The following is a 17798-nucleotide window of genomic DNA, read 5'->3' on the forward strand; positions in this document are numbered from 1 at the left end:
CGGCGAGGTTGGCTCAGCGGGCAAGAATTCGGGCCGGCACCGGGCGCAGGGCAGCGAACGGCCCGAGCTGGGCCGGAGCATGAGCCTGGCGCTGGGTGCGGTGACCGAGGAGGAGGCGGCCCGCCTGCGGGCTGGGGCCCTGATGGCCCTACCAAACTCGCCCCAGTCTTCGGGGACTGGGCGGTGGCGCTCACAGGAGGTGCTGGAGGGAGCGCCCCCAACCTTAGTGCAAGTCCCCATTGGCCTCAGCCCCCATCCGGAGGGCGGCCCCGGCTCCGGCCGCCTGGGTTTGCGCCGACGCTCCACAGCCCCAGATATCCCCAGCCTGGTTGGGGAAGCGCCAGGGCCCGAGAGTGGCCCGGAGTTAGAGGCCAACGCTCTGCCTGTCTCGGTGCCTGGGCCGAACCCTTTGCAGGCGGGCACCGAGGCTGTGGTGCTGCGTGCTCAGCGGTAAACGGCGCCAAGGCCCGAGGCCTGCTTCCCCCACCCTCCCGTTTCTACTCCACTGGTATTTCTTCCTTATGGGTTCCTCACCTTTTCGGCAGCCGCCCCCCGCAGCCCATTTTGGAACCTGCCTCCGTGCCAAGGCGAGACCTCCACCAGCCCTAAGGGACCTCCATCTTTTTTGTGTTCCTCGGTATTCCCGGCCTAGGTCTAGAGGTGTCGATTGACTGGTTCCGTAGGCTACAGCCAGGAAGGTGGATTCCCCCTCCCCAGCCCTCAGGTTCAGTCCTGGGTCTGCCTAGCCACCTGTCGCTCCTCTCCGGCTCCCCTCCCCTCGCTGGGTTTCCTAACACCCGGGCAGCCAGGCAAATAGAAGGGTCCACCTTGGAGAATAAAGACCCAGCCTCCCCACTCTCTGCCTGCTGATGCTGAGAATAATCCCACAAACTACCAAAGTCTCCTTTCCCTCCAAGTGTGGGAGAAGGAAAGGACCGAGGGGGCCCTAGAGCCTTTCTGGACTGGCGGGTTGAGGAGGAAGGGGTCTTGCTCTTATGTTTTTCTAGGGGAGAAACTCCTGCCTCAAGACAATGAAAGCATATTTTGGGAGTGGGGGAGTCCCTAGTGTTGAACACCAATTGTCCCTTGAATCAGCTCCTGGGTAACTCCAGCTCCCTCTGTCTCTGCCCCAGGATTCAGCTTCATTGATAATGTGGGGTCACTGCTCCACACAACCCCTACCCAGGCCAAATCCGGGCTCCTGAGCCAGCCCGCCCTTCAGCTCGGATGCATTTGAATTCCATCATGGAGGTTCAACACCTCACCCCTGGAGGCCCAAGCCCTCTTTCCGCTGGCTCACAGAGGCCTGAAAGGGAAAGGACTGAGCGCTTCCCCGCCTCCCAGCTCCCCCGTCCCGCACGTGGGTGCCCCGCGGGGTGGAACGGTTGCGAAGGCTGTGCTTAATTGTATTTCTTCCAGTCCTCAAAGAACTCGTGTTTTAAGCCTTTATATATGAAGCAGAAAGCAGCGGGTCTGATTCCGAGGCTTAAGAGCCTGACAATATCTCTTTAAATAGAAGCTCCGCGAGGGGGGTAATTGACTGAAGTGTTTGCGACGTGAAACGGCGGCGCGCGGGAGTCGGGAGCCCACACGAGCCGCAGGCCCAGGTTTAAATTACATCAAACTCTGGCGAGAGCTGGAAGGGGCCTGTTAAACGGCTCCTGCTTCTCGCTGGGCCGTTAATGGAGGGCAGGGCGGATGATCGATGCTGTAGGTAGAGACCCCTGACTCCTGCCTTGGTCCCACCGCGTGGGAAGCAGGCCGGCCCAGGTTTATTACTGGGCAGATGAGTGAATCAGAGGCCCTTTCCTGACATTGTCCCCTGCCTGCTCGCCCCCACCCCTCTGCCCCGTGCTAGCCTAGCGAGGCGGCGGGGTTGGGGGCGGGGGTCCGGCGGGGCGCGTGCGCTAGGACCCAGCTGAAGTGCTAGCACGTGTGTCAGTGCGCCGGGCCCGCGGGGAGGCGGCAGGTGGGGCTCTTTTGTGAACCCTGAGGGTGGAACTTGAAGCCTTTCACCTGCCTGCAGTGGGGTCTTTGCAAGACGTCGATCTGTTTGCCTTTGCAGTACGGAAGGTTTCTCGCCAGTAACTCCCGGGGAACTGCCCAGAGCGAGAATGACTGTGCCGAGATACTGCTGGGCCTGGCGGTGAGGGGTGGGGGGCCAGGAGTGGGCCTCGTGCAGGTGTCAGGACATCTACCCAGTCCCTGCACCCCGCTGTCCCCATCCGCTAGGCCACGCAGGCCGGCGCACTGGACGTGATCTCTGGTGCCCCCTGGTGGCAGCATTGGGCCCTCCCCGCTGGGCCCCGGCTCGGAGCTCAGACACCTGGTTTTCTTTGGGATCACACCTATGTACTTCTTCCTCCATGTGCATTTATCGTGGAATCCTCTTCCTCTTGTAGAATATTAAATCCGGATACTTGAAGTCACTTCACAGCAGTGAAGCGAGGGAACAATGAACAAAACACTCGCATTGAAAGTAGCAGGAGCCCAGACCCTTCACTAAGGACCCCAAGTTAAATCTTCCAAGTTAAGGCTGCGTGTCCTGAGAGCTACTGCTCTCTTCCGAAAAGTCGGAGCTGCCAACCGTTCCCTTGGGACCTGCCGATTATGCAGTTTTTTTCTGATATTTGCTTTGGTTTCTGAGGTATTCTGCCCTCTCCCTCCCCTCTTCTCCCAAAACATGCCTCTCCTCAGCCTCCCTGTCTGGGTGGTGGGTGCACAATACCGAGAGCCTGAAAAGCCTGAGGGAGAGGGTCTGGGGTGGGGTGGGGACCACTGGACACCCCGAGTGCAAACTGCTGCTTTCTGACCTTTGCTTGCTCCTGTACTCCCTTTTCAACTGTGTTGCATTTTAATGACGTTTTTAGTGGTGTAGGAATGCAAGTATTTTGGCTCAACAGCATAAAGTCTGGGTTCCACATTGTATCAGAGGTGCTGTAATCTTTCCAGTATCTCTGATATGCGGCTTTCTGGTTGAATGTCACCTTGGGCCCTCTTGACTGGATAAACAACCATGAGGGCTCTTCTCTGTGGAGCTGCCGAGAGCTTGGTGGTAGAAAGTGACGTTCCTAAACAACTGCATCGTGTGTCTGACTGCCTTGCTGTCCGTACAGACTCCTTCCCAGGCCCGGCTCCGTGCAGGACTTCCACATTTTTCTCCCCTGAACTCCCTTTGTCAGCCCCAGGGCGTTGAGGCTGGGTCCTCTCTAGCAATCTCTACCTTCAGAAGAGACTTTTCTAAATCTTTTGCTTTTCCAATTCTTGTTGCTTTTGTCATTGTGAAGAGTCACCCAGGATGCTGGCGCTCGGTACCCTAAGATCAGAAGCGGTCTGTGTGTGAGCTGTGGGACATACGCACACCCTTTCAGAGTGATACTGTGTGGTGGAAGGACTGTTAGAACTCAAAGGATAGTTAATAAATCCAGTATTATTCCGTTGCGAGAACTGGCCTCTCTTTGCCTTATCAAGCACTCCTGACCCTCGGCTTCCTTTGGAGAGATGGACTGAGCCCTTGCCTCCTATGGAGGCCCCTGCCTTAGTGAGCCTCTGCCCTGCCCGTCCCACTGTGCTGGCTCCTGAAGGTAAGTCACAGGTGCTGCTTCTGCTGAGCTGGGTGGCGGAGCCGGGCCTGGCCGCAGCACCAGGGCACCTGTCGGTGTGAATGCACTGGGAAGTGAAAGAAAGGCTGTGTGGTTTCTTGCTCCTGAACCCTGGGCAGTGGGAGATCTCAGGAAGGAAGTGCGGGAATCCCTGTGGGAGCTTGAAATCGCAAGATAATTGTATCCACCTCCCCACCCCCAGGACGAGAGCCCAGGCTCCCTGGTTTCCAGGCTCTGCTCCGTTCTTTCTGAACTCCACACCATCTCCCTCAGTACTGAGGAGTGAGACAGGGACTGCTCTCCCACTGGAAGCAGTTTCAGACCACTTCCTGTGGACGGCTGGAGGTCCGGGGTGGGGGTGAGGAGCCACAGAGGATGGGAGAAGCCGACACGTAGGGTGGTCGTCAGCCACTGTGGCCACCCTTAGCAAACGCAGCGCAGGGCCCTGGCTTCCCTTGTGGGCTCTTCTCCCCTGGGAAACTAGCCCCGTCTGTTTTTCATCGCCTTCATTCCCAAGGGCCGTTCACTTCCTGTTTCCCTTCCTCTCTGCCTTCCTTTCGGGCCCACAGGTCACCAGGGAAGTTGGGTGTTCTGTGGCCTGGCTGCTGGAGAGCTCACGTGGGGAGGAGGGGAGGCTCCACGAGATTCACCCACCACAGGCGGCCCCCCCTCCAAGACGGCCGGTCTCCGCTCCCAGAGACACAGGAAGCCCAATGGCTTTGAACACTCAATTTAATTTAAAACAGGCACAAGTGCAAACAATTCACAAAAATTTCTAGGGAAGATGTTTTTGTTTTGAAAACTCTGACCCTTAAAAAAAAGTCCTTGCAATTTCTTTGCCCCCAGGTAGGTCACTAGGGAGCAGAAGAATCTAAAAAATATTATCTAGATAGAAAGGGTCCAGACACCTGAAGTTCTTTCCTGGAATTCCATCTCACAGCAGCCCTGAAGTGGGGCGGGGCCGAGGAGGACAAGGAGACAGCTGTCTGTGGAGGCAGCCGGGGCAGATGGTTTGCACAAATGGGTGCCTGTGACCTTGGCGTGATGGAAACCCGGAGGTGGTTCGCCTTCTCTCCCAGATAGGGTTCTGAAGAGAACAATGGGTCCCTGATGGCCTGGTTATTGGGATAAACTTGAAAGGTAACACAGTTACCATTCCTCACATTCCTGTCTCTGGCCCTCACACTGCACAGTACAGGAGAAGCTCAGAAGCCTCCCGAGCCCCCAGGATGTGTTAGACTTAGCATGGACCTCTCCACTGGCCAGGCAGACACAGGACTGGAGAGGTGGAAGCCAGGCCAAGAAAGCAGGTCCCTTTAGGCCAGAACTTAGTGGGAGAGAGGATGGGGCAGCCTTCCTGAAGCTGGCTGTGGGTGACCTGAAGGGACCTGGGCTGTCAAGGTGGCTTTCCTCCCCTTACACACACACACACACACACACACACACACACACACACGCGATGTTCTCTCCATTCTGTAAAGTGAGAGCACCTTCACCACCGACCCCATTCTTTTTCACTCAGAAATTGCCCCCGCACTCCCTGCCCACAGCCATGGCCTGGAGCAGGCCATTCACAGTTCTGGGCGGGGAGGGGCCGTACAGCTGGGACTGCACCTTCAGGACATCAGACGTGAGGGAGGAAGCGGGATTCAGGTCGTAAAAACCACCCCGTGGCCCGTGGCCCTCTCGAGACCCGAGGTTTGAAGCTGGAGCTGAGAACAGCAAGTATCTGTGGAGACCAGCAGTCTGCCCTCTGCAGTGGCCTAGGACGCTAGTGGACAACTACTTTTAAAAAACCACAGTAGCCTTTTCTACTGTGTCGGCTGCAGACGCCAGGAACGCTGGTCTCTGCGTTTCTTAGAAATATCCCTGTGCAAATATCAAGGGGTCATCCTGTAGAAGGGGTCTCCATCTGGGGACTCAGGAGGGAGAGACACTGAGGGGGCAGGTCCGGCCTGGCCCAGTGGGCTGAGGGGCAGAGGGTGGGGCTGGGGCTTCACATTTCAATCTTTGGAGAGAATACTGAGAGGAGGAGGCAGGCAAGCCCTGCCGGCAGGCTGGCTGCCCCTTGTGCCCTGCCTGTGGGCACAGGTGGCAGGTTGTACTCAGGGTGGGCTTAGCAGGTGGAGGTCTGCTTGCGGTAGAGCTGGATCAGGGGCACCAGGCACTCGGGTAGCCCTGTCTGCAGCAGGAAGGGGTGGTCTAGGAGCTCCTGGGCTGTGGCTCTCTCTTGGGGGTCCCGTACCAGCATCCGCTCCAGGAAGTCTCGCAGCACTGGGGAGACCTGTAGAGACAGGGCAGTGAGATTAAGCCACAATTTGCAGTCACTTTGGGGTGACCTGATTACCTGGCCCTGTCATTGTTCGAAAGTCTTGAATTCGCTGGTTTTTTAACTTCCTGTCCTCTTGCCCCTCCCCACCCCGCAAGGCTCTCAGCATTCAGATGCTATAGCTCTGTGGAAGGGGCAGAGAATTGGCATCAGTGATCCAGGCCTGGCTCTATCCTGATCTCAGGCAAGTCACAGTTTTCTCTAGGCCTCAGTTTTCTCATCTGTAAAATGGGCTAGTGATAAAGTATGCTTGCCCTGTCTGCCACATAGGGCTTTCGAGAAGATTTTAAAAACAGGTCGTTGGGTGCAGTGGCTCATTGCCTGTAATCCCAGCACTTTGGGAGGCCAAGTTGGGCAGATCACAAGGTCAGGAGTTTGTAGACCAGCCTGACCAACATGGCAAAACCCCGTCTCTACTAAAAATGCAAAAATTAGCCGGGCGTGGTGGCACGTGCCTGTATTCCCAGCTACTCAGGAGGCTGAAGCAGGAGAATTGCTTGAACCCAGGAGGCAGAGGTTGCAGTGAGCCGAGACTGCACCACTGCATTCCAGCCTGAGCAACTGAGACTCCGTCTCAAAAACAAAAACAAAAAACAAAAACAAAAACAAACAGGTCAAGGATGAGGAAGGACTCCGAAAAACGGAAAATAAAGTGAGACCTGAAAAGGAAGATTTCTTTGTTGCTCTAGGCCTTAGAGTCTAAGGCAAGGGCTTATCTCGGTTCATTTTGAGCCAGTATCTTGGGATGAGGCTGAGTCTTGGGCAGAAGGCTACATCCTCTGAGCAATTAGCCAACTAGAGATCTTTATATGCTAATTTTGGAGTTAGCAGTGCAGGCTCCAAGGGGCAGTTGTCCTGGAAGATGTTTCCTGTTGGTTCCTCTCATCCAGCTTTGTGTTGGGGCCACAGAACTCTTTTTTTGCTATTTAGAGGAGAGGCTTCAGCCCCCTGAGACATTTCTAGCTTTGGCCACCAGATGGCGATGCCACTTAGCAGCCTCGTGCTGACCTGCCAGCAGGGGGCGTCCACAGTCAGGCCTGCGGGGTTGGGGCGGATTTGGCAAGAAGGGTTACATGTATACATGTCCATGCACAGATACTGGCTTTAAGGGGAATGCTGTGGCTCAGCTGTGTCGGGGTGTGCAATAATGAAGCATGAGCCGACTCACCGTGATGGACAGGGACATCGAATCATGGTATGGATCTCCCGACACTTGGGGTAGAAAGGTTTGTGCTCAGTGAAGCTTCTCCGGATTCCTTCCGGGACAGCAGGGATTGCTAGTGTCCTGGCTCTCCCTGCTCATGGTCCCCCCTGGGCTTCCGACCAGTGCCTGCCGAGTAGCAACCCTCCACAGCCGTTGGAGGCGACTTGTTGGAGCGCACATGCGAACTTGTGCATAGATGCGGCTCCACACCCAGGTGCAGGTTTTGTGTGGAAAAAGAGGAGCCTTTTCCAGGAGCCCAGACCGTGTAGCTTCTGTGGGAGGGAGATGCTGGGAGCCTAGGCTCTGGTCCTCTTGCCTCAGGAGGAATGGGGTCTGCGAGGTCGCACCCTTGTGTGCCAACTGACCTTGTGAGAGTTTTTCAGCTTGGGCGGGGGGCTGTCCCGGAGCCTCTTCATGGCTTGCACCGGGGAGTCACTGAAGTAGGGTGGCTCCCCATCCACCATCTCAATCACCATGATGCCCAGAGACCAGATATCCACCTGCAGGAGGAAAATGTCCCTGACCCCATGGCCAGAGCCTGGCCTGGCCCGTTGGTAGCCGTGCTCTGGTGGCGGCAGTGGTGGAGGGGGGACAGCGGACCCCAGCTCTCCTTGGTGAGTCTGTCTCCTTCCTCCCCCGGCCACCTGCCCTGTGGCCAGTTACTGCCTGCATGAGTGACCACTGCCTATAGGGACACAGCGGTCAGTCACTCAGAGAAAGGCCCGCATCCATGGGAGGCCTGGCCATACCCCATTCTGCCCTTGAGCTGAGGAAAGCACTTGCAGGACTTGTTCCTGGCAGCAAGGTCATGGGCGAGAGCAGCCCCATGGAAAGGGGGAAGAGTGTTGACTAGGTGGGACTCTGAAAACCAGGGCTGCTTTTGGTGAGGTCACTGGAGGGACCACAGCAGAAGGGCTGCCAGTTTCCAAGTTGCTTTTGGGAGGTCTGGCGGGTGGAGGGAACGGTTACCTCAGTGGCATACAAAGACCTGGAGATCACTTCAGGAGCCATCCAGTAGGGGGTTCCCACCAGGGACTTCCTCTTAGGGACGTCTTTGCTGATCTGAGCACAGAATCCGAAGTCCGAGAGCTTCACCTAGGGTTGAAAGGGGAGTGAGTGGTGGACCAGGAGGAAGTGGGAGCGTGGCTATGCCGGGGACAGTATGGAACCTACCCTGCCATCCAGGGTCAGCAGGATGGAGTCACTCTTGATGTCCCGGTGGATGACACCCTGGGCATGCAGGTAAGCCAGGGCCTGCAGCACAGCCTCACACACAGTGGCGATCTGCTCTTCATTCAGCCTGGATAGGAAGGTGGGGCCGCCCGACGGAAGAGAGCGTTAGCTCTGGCAGGTTGTGGGGTGGCTGAGCAGAGTACGAGTCCCTGGTGCTAGGCCCCATGGCTCCCAGGCAATCTGTTTGGCAGCACATTCAGGCCATAGCCCTGGTGAAAACGGGCCTGAGCCTTGGGTAGAAGCCACCCTTCTCTTCTCCAGTCCCAAGACCCCTGGATGTCAGTTACCCCAGCAGGCTGGGGAGCCCAGGATGATCCAACAGGCATCCCAAGTCTTCTGGGCCACAGGCAGAACAACACATTGCCCTGGCAGGGCCATGGTGAGGGCAGCCCGCACTGAGGATCCAGCCCTCCCAGCTGCCCACCTGACTTGGGAGACGATGTCTGTGAGGGCTCCTCCCTGCAGGAACTCCATGAGCACCCACAGCTCCTCGCCCACTAGGTAGCTCTTGTACATCTCCACCACGTTGAAGTGCTGGTAGTCCCGCATGATCACCACCTGGGAGCAGGTGGGGGCCTGAGTGCCAGGCACGGTGCCCAGAAGCATGGCCACCCACTGCCCCTGCTCACAGATGTCCAGCCTGGCTGGCTGTTCACTGCCCATCCCCGACGCCCCCGCCCGTCCCGCCCTGTCCTCCCACCTCGTTGAAGAGCAGCTCCCTGCGCTGCTGCTTCCTGAGGTCCATCATCTTGACGGCCACCTGGCGGCCCGAGTGCTTCTCCCGGGCCAAACAGACGATGCCGGTGGAGCCCTCGCCAATCTTCACGTAGCTGTCCAGCAACAGCCGGGGGTCACCCTGGTCCACCACCATCCTGAGTGCAGCCTTGAACTGCTCATGTGTCACAACACCTGTGTCCTCACCAGCCAGAGCGCCCTTGGCAACCGTGGGGTCCTGGGGCAGGTACAGGTTGCTGGTGCTGATCTGGGCGTGCCAGGTGCGGGGGGAACCTGCTGGGGAAGACCGGCCTGGAAGCGGGCCTGCGGCCGGGGCTGTGCGGAGGGACTTCTGGGGGCTGCTGGTATCCGAAGTGGTCAGAGGACTGAAGGTCCCCACCGGCTGGTCCGAGGGCAAGGACTGGGCCTTGGCCACCAGGCTTGGAGGGTTGTCTTTCTGTGGCGGTCGGAAAGAGGAGTTGGGCTGCAGGGACAAAGCAACAGGAAGGGGCATGGCTGTGGCAGCATTTGGAATAACCTTCCCAGAGGCAGGGACTGGCCGCCGTGACCTCTGGACTCTGGCAGGGTCAGGCAGGGTGTCAGATCAAACTAGGGAGGTGCTCTGAGCAAAGATTTTCAGACGGAGCTAAAGCCCAGCCACAGTCCTGTGTGAGCAGCCCCCCGCAGGGCGCCACGCTGGGCAGGCCCAAGACAGCTGCTTACACTCGCCCTGCTGCACCTGGGAAGACAGAGAAGGCCAACTCCCCACCGGGTCCTGTGCTGGGTATTTCTTCCTTGGCGATTGGTAGCTAGACCTCAGGGAGGCTGCTGTAAGGCAGAATCTTCCTCTGTGCTAAGAGGCTGCTTGAAGAATCTGGGTCAGAGGCATTCTTCATTCCCAAGGCTCCTCCACTCCAGAACCCATGGGGGCAGAAGAGGCCCAGGCAGTGGGGTGGGGAGCAGTGGGCAGCTGTGTCTCCACTCCCCGAACCAAGGCAGGGGAGCCACACCTGGGGCCCGATAGCCCTGCTTGTGCCTGCAGCAGGTAGTCTGTGAATCTGTGCTGGGAGGTTATGTCCCTGACAGAGGCCCACAGAGGTATGTCACCATCTGGGGGTTCCTCAGGTGTCTCCCCTGGGCTGGGAATCTGGTGCCAGAGAGATCTGGAGTTAGGAGGGTAGGTCCAGCCAAACCCAAGCCTTGAGGCCAGGGATAAGGAGATGTCTTAAAGACCCCATAAAGGAATCCTTCCACTTTCTCCTAGGCATGAAACTCCTGGCTAAGGAGCCCCTGGGAGGGAGAAGAAGGTATGGGGCCTGTCCTCACGGGCTCTGGCGGGGAGGGAGGGATGGTGGAGCAGAGGGGCAGCCTGGGCGCCCGGGGAGCCCTGCTCAGGCCCAGCCCTGGAAGCCTGTGAGGCTTCTTGCTTTTCTGAGCCCAAGCCCCTCTGCTCTCTCTGGCAGGAAAGGCACCCGCCCATCTTTGGGTTCTCCCCAAAGAGCGGTGATATGCACCATGACCCCTCCCAGGGATTATGTGTTTTTAAAGGGCACCTGGAGAGGGATGCTTCAGGGGCTGCAGAGAAAACCTTTTAGGAACTTCTGCAAACCCATCATGTAAGCCATTGTCTTAGGTGCCCAGTGAGTCCTGGTCCTGATCCCAGAGCTGAAACAACTTGCAGGAAATCTCAAGCAGTAAGTTTGAGCTGGGATGCTTGCTCAGGGACCCCAAACCCCAAATCTGGGCCTTGGGCCCCACCAGAGTCTTTTCAATGTCTTTAGCAACCCTCACTCCCTTCCTTCCCCGACTCCCTACGGCTTCAGGGCTTCCACTCTCCAGTCAAGTCCCTGGCCTGCTTAGGGTGGAACAGGTACTCCTACTGGCCGACAGCCATGCTGGGGCAGACTTCTGCCACCCCCACACCTGCCTGCCCACCTGGGTGTGTGCTTGACCTTCACAGGAAAGAAACTAGAAATTCTCCCAGGACTGCCTGGACTCACTCCATCCTTCATGAGTGCATTTGGACAGTAAACATTCTCCCATGTCGTCGCCAGCACCTGACTGCCACCATCCACTGTGACACTGTCACCATCCACTGTGTAGTGGAGCAGTGGGACCCCTGGACTGGGCTGTCAGGACCTGGGGCCCGGCCCTGGGCTGCTCTGCCCTGCAGTGAGCCTTAGGCGAGTCATCTTCTCTGAGCCCCAGTCTCCGCTACGATGCAGGGACATGGGCAGTGAGCGGGGGAGCTAGATAAACTGCGGACCTCCCGCCTCACAGCCTGATTCAGTGGGGCCCTAGAACAGAGACTCTGCACTTGAACAATGTCCCTGCGTCCTAGGAGGCTCATGGAACATTCTTTGAGAAGCTCTGCATGAGTGGGCAGTATGATCTTATGGCCTCAGGGAGCCTCTGGGAGGGCTATGAGGGGGGTGGACGGAGCATGGCCATGACTGAGGCTATGATGCCAGGTCCTGGGAACAGAGGTTCCATGAGATGTCACCAGGCAGGGACAGGGAGGGAAGTGGGGCAGGGCTCACTGCATCACACAGTCAACCTGTAGAAAGGCTCGGGGTGCTAAGGAGGCTGCCTGCTGGCCTGAGTGTGGACTTAACTCAGAAGACATGCCCTCCAGGCACGCATCTGTGTGGGCTGGGGCAGAAGCTTGGGGACCACCTAAAGCTCCTCTTGAGGTGGCTCTGATGACCTCTCGTGCTGAAGCTCCTAAGAAAGGCTCTAAAATGAGATCATTCCCCTCCTGGCCTCCAGGGCTTCTGCATGGGCCAGCTCTACTCTGAGGATGTGTGGGCGTGGGAGCGAGAGCCACGTGGACAGGCCGAGGTGGGGGTTCCTTCCCTGTCTCCACAGGCCAGGTCCCTGTGCTGCCGCAGCTGCAGGTGCAGGTGCTGGCTGGGCTCAGGGCGGAGCCTGCGTCTGGAGACTGGGGGAGGGGTAGCCCAGCACCAGCAGAGTCTGCAACACAGGCTGGGGAGTCCCAGGAGCTGGCTCCGTCTTCAGCCTGGCAAGGTCGGGTCCCCAGTGTCCTTTCATTGGCTTCACTGCCTGTTCCACAGGGAGGGAGCTTTTATCAATGTAATCACAAGCAAGGATCAGATGAAACTTGTGAAGCCACACAAGAAAGGGAAAGGGGGACACGACAGTGGAATTAATTAATTGTTATGGGCTCTGGATTAATTCTGAAGTTACTCAGGTGACAGACCTCTTGGGAAGAAAGCCACTAGAAGAGTCATGCATACATTTACATCAATGCCTCATTTCCCGCCCTGAGCCATGGTTCTCCAGCTGCGGGCTTAGGGGGCTGTACTGTAAGTATCCTAAAGGGGAGAGGCCATGGCATAATATTTTTAAAAATAATAAAGCCGGCCTGGCATGGTGGTTCAGGTGCCTGTAATCCCAGCACTTTGGGAGGCCAAGGCAGATGGATCACTTGAGGTCAGGAGTTCGAGACCAGCCTGGCCAACATGGTGAAACCCCATCTCTACTAAAAATATAAAAATTAGCTGGGTATGGTGGAGCACGCCTGTAACACCAGCTACTTGGGAGGCTGAGGTGGGGGGATCACTTGAACCCAGGAGGTGGGGGTTGCAGTGAGCCAAGATTGCGCCACTGCACTCCAGCCTGGGCAACAGAGGGAGATGCCATCTCAAATACTACTAGTAAAGCCATTTATTGAGGGCTTAGCACTTTGACAAGTGCCTTCAATGCTCTATCTCATGTAATCCTCATAACCCTGTGGCTTGTCTGGTTGTCCTGTAGGCACTGGAACCCAAGGACGCCCGTGGCTGCGACTCCCCTGCTGCAATCCCACTAGTGCCATGTGTCCTTGACATATATCGGAGTACACAGTGGGTGCTTAACCAATGTTTGCCCTTCTGACTCTAAGTGGAACATGTCTAAACCCTGCAAGCCCCTAACAAACTGTCTTGCCTCTTTGGCCTCTGTGCCCCCAAGCCCTGTCTTCCTGTTCTCTTTTGCTAGAGAGACTCCAAGTCTCCCTGCCTGGGGCTAGGTACAGGAGCCCCGGAGTCTATACTCAGACCATCCTGCAGCCATGCCTGGCACACTGCATGGCCTCTGTGGCCTAACTGCCGTTCCGGAAGCTGCTGCGAGTGTCCACAGTCAGCTCCAGTGCCAAGGGCTGCTGGCTTGATCTGGGGGCTCCTGGGGTAGGTGGTGGAGGAGGAGGAGGAGGAAGGCTGATGCTCCCCATCTGTGTTATTGAATTTGCTTAAGGCAGTGGTTCTTAATGGGGGTGCTCAAGTGACATTTGGCAATATCTGGAGGCATTTTTGGTTATTCCAACCGGGGGTACCACCAGCTTCTAGTGAGTAGAGGCCAGGGAGGCTGCTACAGTGCAAGGAGAGCCCACCACAAAGGATGGCCTGACCTGAGCGTCAGCAGTGCGGACACTGAGAAGCCCTGGCCCAGAGCAGCTCAGGGGGTCTCAGCCTTGCCATTGAGAGGTCTGGCTCCAGAGCAGCACTCTCAAAAGGTGTGTCTGAGTTGCCCAGAAGGAAACCACTGCCCTGGATTTGTCGAGCTCAAGATAACTACCACCTGCTCCCACAAGCATGGGGGGCATTCCAGCACACCCGCAGCAGCGGCCCACGGTGAGTACTCAGTGCGCTGTAACTACCACCTGCTCCCACCAGCATGGGGGGCATTCCAGCACACCCCGCAGCAGCGGCCCACGGTGAGTACTCAGTGCGCTGTGCAGGGATGGACAGGCCTCCCCCGTGCTGTGGGGAGCTGGTAGGAGCCCAGAAATATGCAAATGAGTGCCCAGCCCAGTGTTGACAACCCCTTTCTCCAAATCCCTGAGGCCTCCCAGCAGGACTCCTGAGAGACAGAGGGAGGTCAGGCTGCGATTCTCACCTTCCCAGCAGGGTGCACTGTCCTGATCTTACCTTAGTTTTCTGGCCGAGTCTCCCCAGGGGCACAGCCTTCCCGACACCCTGCAGCTCACAGATTCTCATGTTCTTCTCACAGGTACATCAAGCCACACCCCATGGGGACCCCAACCCACTGTCCTTTAGCCTAGTAGGGGACTGGAGTGCACAAAGCCAAGAACTTTCTCTGAGTACCTCAGCCGGCAGGCAGTGACCGAGGAAGGTTGTAGGCCAGGCCATCCCCAAACTGATGCCCTGTGCAGGCCACACTCGCCCCACCGATGACAGGGGAGGACCCAGGCTTGTCTTAAAGCCCTCCCAGGAGGGAGGGGAGGCTCTATGACCCATGCCACTGTCAGCAGTCGTTTCTTTGGCCTGCCTTCCACCCTCCCAGGAAGGAGCTAAAGAACAAGTGACTGCTGTGCTTGTAAAGCCTTCATGCGCAAGAGTCATGAGCCAAGAGGGCCCGGGCCAGACAGGCAGCCCCAGAGTATTCCCCACCTTCCTTCTCTGACTCATTCTCCATCATGCCTGGGATGTCTCACCCTCTCTCTGTCAGTCTCCTCTTTGCCAAATGGGGAAGGAAGTTACTGTCACTATGGACAGGATGCTGGAGAGCCTGCAAGAAGTGACAAGGTGCTCCACTCTGCCTGCCAAGAAATGTCACCACGGGGGCTCCCTTCACCTTTTCCTTTCTCACAAGAAAAATGCGCATCTGAAGCAGTCACACATGCCACAAGTCGGCCTCCTGCTGCCCCCGGACAAGGCAAATCCAGCTTTTCCTATGGCCACACACGGGAACAAATAATGACAGAAATGGGAAACAACACAACTGCCACAGAGAAAAGAAGGAAAGGAAGGGAGGGAAGGAGGCGGCAAGCCACCCTCCTTAGAGGAGAGGTTACCGGGCACATTTCTGCCGCCTTAGGCGGAAGCAGTCCAGGGAGCCTCTTTGCAAGTCCTCCAAGGGGAAGGCCAGGCAGGGCCTGTGTCCCTACACCCACTCCCCAGTGGACAGCTGCAGACCAGGCTCCTGACTTACCTTGCTCTGTGGTGGAGGGCCTGGCTTGCTGCTGCTTGGAGGGGCCGTGGCGGCAGTGGACAGGAACATGCTTCGGAATAGCCTCCGCTTCAGGCTGCTCTCCTGGGTCTTAGGGCTAGGGCTGCCTTCCCCACCTGGCCTGCCCGTGGCTGAGCCCACCAGGCAGGACTGTGGCCGGGCCTCCTCAGAGCCATGCTTGGTAGCCTTCATTCCACGCCTACCAGTGGCTGTGGGGGGTGAGGCTCCTGGTGGGGAGCTCTGCAGGCAAGCACCCAGCTGCAGACAGCGCTGTGAGGCACCCTGAAATTCGGCGGGGCCCAGGGACTGTGCCTTTGCAGCCAGCCCATTGGGCAGGACCCGTGGGCTCTGTGGCTCGGGCCATGGCATCTGCTTGTGGCCTGCTGGTGTGCCCCCGTTGCAGCTGAGGTAGAGGCCGTGGGGGTCGGTGCGCTCAGACTGGGGACTCTGGAGGTACATGTCTGGGTCGGTGGCCCAGTGCTCATCCCCCAGCAGCCCCAGGGACTGTGCCCGCCGCCGGCTGGTGGGGCTGCGGCCACGCAGGGTGTTGGAGCTGATGACCGACAACTTCTGGATGTCGTTGAGCAGCCCCGAGATGTAGCCATCCACAGGCACCGCGCTGCCCCGCACCACTGTCTGTAGGGGGAAGAGAGAAGTATGTGGGAGCCGCCTGACTGTGGCAGGGAGGGGCAGCCGGGAGATCAGGGTCAGAGAATGTCCTTGGGGGCCTTGGGGAGGACTGCCTAAAGACCTTCCCTGCTTCCATTAATTTTTCAGGGCCACTATGGGTCCCACCTGTGCCCGATGCAGGGATGCGGGGAGAAGACCCAGCATCAGCAGAGCAGATGGTGAGTGCCACGGGGCTGCATCCAGCTTGCCCAGGGGTGTGGTCGGCTGGGCCAGGGAGCTGAGGCTCAGGGGGCGGGGCTCCATTCTCTAGCTCCACGGGTGGCTGGGAGAGATGTGCCCAGCCCACTGAGGAAAAGAGACCAGGCCAGGAGGCTCCTCCACACACACTGGCGTCGTGGCCTCCAAACCCTGATAGGGCCCCTGATCCCAACTTCTACCAGGCTCTTGGGTCTACTAGTCGTGACCCTCACAACTAAAATTCTCCTGGTCTGGGAGAGCCCTCAGTCCCTATGGGGCTGCAGGTCCAAATATTGAATGGGACATGTCCTAAAAGACTATTCGTTGTCATCTGAAATATAAATGCAATTGAGCATCTTACATTTTCATGTGCTGAGGCTGGCAACCCCACCACCCTGCAGAGAGGGTCTCCCCGGGCTCCTTCACCCTGGCTTACCCAGGGAGAGAATGGCAGGCTGACAGGCAGGGAGTTAAAACGGCTGGTTAACTGATAGCTGTGAAGTAGGTGGTTCCTCCAGGGGCCTGTCTGAAGTTCAGCCGGGCGTGGTTGTCTGTGTACTGGGAGAGGCTGAACCTCATCCCTGCCTGCCCCTCTTACCTTCATGGGCTGGAGCTGCACCCGTGTGATTCGCGAAGGGTCCACCACGGGCTTGGGGCGCCGCAGTGTGTCCAGGATGTTCTGCCATTGTGGGGGAAGGCCCACAAACTTGCCTTCTTTGGGGTCGAAGGAGGTGTGGACACGGTGCTGGAAGTTCTGTGGGGCTGAGATCTCAGGGCGTTTCTTCTTTTTCTTGCGGAACATGGTGCCTGTAAAGGTAGAGTCAGGTTGAGCTCCTGCAGGAAAGAGAGGTGCCTGCAGCAGGGCCTGGGGCACCAGGCAAAGCTCCCCTAGAAGCCTAGGGCTTCCCTCCACCTTCATCTCAACTTCCTCAGGGAAATGGCTGGCTCCCAGCAGAACAGTCCCAGAAACAACAAAAGCGCCATAAATAAGCCAATGCAGACTATAAACAAGGAAAAGAGGTGTCTTCTTGTCTGTGCCAAGTCCCCTGCGGAGCAGGCAGACTCGGGGCGTGTGTTTCTATAAAATCCAAAGCCCATTACAAGTATCATTCCACTGTCAACAAATTTTAAAAAGGGGGAAAGAGGGAGGAAAGTTAGCAAGCTTGTTTTATGAAACGAGTATGACCTTGATTCTTAAAACCAGATAAGGAGAGTACAAGAAAGGAAAATTTGACTCAATATCATTTAGGAACATAACTATGAAAATCTTAAACAAAACGATCACATTGAATCCAACAGTATATTAAAGTTATTTTTTTGTTGGCTTTTTGTTTTTTTATTACAATTCAGCTTTGTCCCCGGATGGCCGAACCTGTTAATATGATACGTTAATAAAAAACCAACCAGCTGATCACAGACATGCCGCCTGGGCTGGGCCTATTATGCATCAGGGAGCCCCCAAAGGGCCTTCACGATTACCAGGTGCTTTACCTCAATTGCAGAAAGGCCTTGAGCCAAGAGGAGAGCCCGGGGCGGGTGAGGAGCAGCTAACTTAGGGGTCAAGCTTCCAGAGAAGGCAGAGAGCACCACCTCCCCTTGACACTCTTCTCTCTGATGTTGGAGCTCTATGTAAAACATCACCTGGGCCGGGCATGGTGGCTCGTGCCTGTAATCCCAGCACTTTGGGAGGCCAAGGTGGGTGGATCACCTGAGGTCAGGAGTTTGAGACCAGCCTGGCCAACATGGTGAAAACCTGTCTTCATCCTAGCACTTTGGGAGGCCGAGACGGCCAATCACGAGGTCAGAAGATCGAGACCATCCTGGCTAACATGGTGAAACCCCGTCTCTACTAAAAAAAAAAAATACAAAATACTAGCCG

The 17798-nt window shown here is 57.1% G+C and overlaps 2 protein-coding genes across 6 annotated transcripts in view; one reads left to right on the forward strand and one right to left on the reverse strand.

The window, feature by feature from the left end:
- ANKRD63 (ankyrin repeat domain 63) overlaps positions 1-454 on the forward strand; it is a 1168-nt gene extending 714 nt beyond the window's left edge. Inside the window, exon 2 of the mRNA XM_011932717.1 lies at positions 8-454. Within this exon, the coding sequence (XP_011788107.1) occupies positions 8-454 (447 nt within the window). The remainder of the gene's footprint in view (positions 1-7) is intronic.
- A 3862-nt stretch (positions 455-4316) lies between these two features.
- Positions 4317-17798, reverse strand: part of PAK6 (p21 protein (Cdc42/Rac)-activated kinase 6) — a 61770-nt gene continuing 48288 nt past the window's right edge. For 3 of the 5 annotated variants that reach the window (XM_011932637.1, XM_011932636.1, XM_011932635.1), the window contains 8 exons: positions 16518-16726; positions 15035-15688; positions 9069-9566; positions 8793-8926; positions 8309-8435; positions 8105-8230; positions 7501-7635; positions 4317-5886 (listed from right to left, as the gene is read on the reverse strand). In XM_011932637.1, coding sequence (XP_011788027.1) covers positions 5719-5886; positions 7501-7635; positions 8105-8230; positions 8309-8435; positions 8793-8926; positions 9069-9566; positions 15035-15688; positions 16518-16721 — 2046 coding nt within the window. In that variant the 5' untranslated portion in view covers positions 16722-16726 and the 3' untranslated portion in view covers positions 4317-5718. Of the gene's footprint in view, positions 5887-7500; positions 7636-8104; positions 8231-8308; positions 8436-8792; positions 8927-9068; positions 9567-15034; positions 15689-16517; positions 16727-17560; positions 17677-17798 lie in introns of all 5 variants that reach the window. The other 2 variants (XM_011932634.1, XM_011932638.1) reach the window with 2 other exon arrangements.

This window comes from Colobus angolensis, unplaced genomic scaffold (assembly GCF_000951035.1).
Source record: "Colobus angolensis palliatus isolate OR3802 unplaced genomic scaffold, Cang.pa_1.0 Scaffold97, whole genome shotgun sequence".
Taxonomy (NCBI): domain Eukaryota; kingdom Metazoa; phylum Chordata; class Mammalia; order Primates; family Cercopithecidae; genus Colobus; species Colobus angolensis.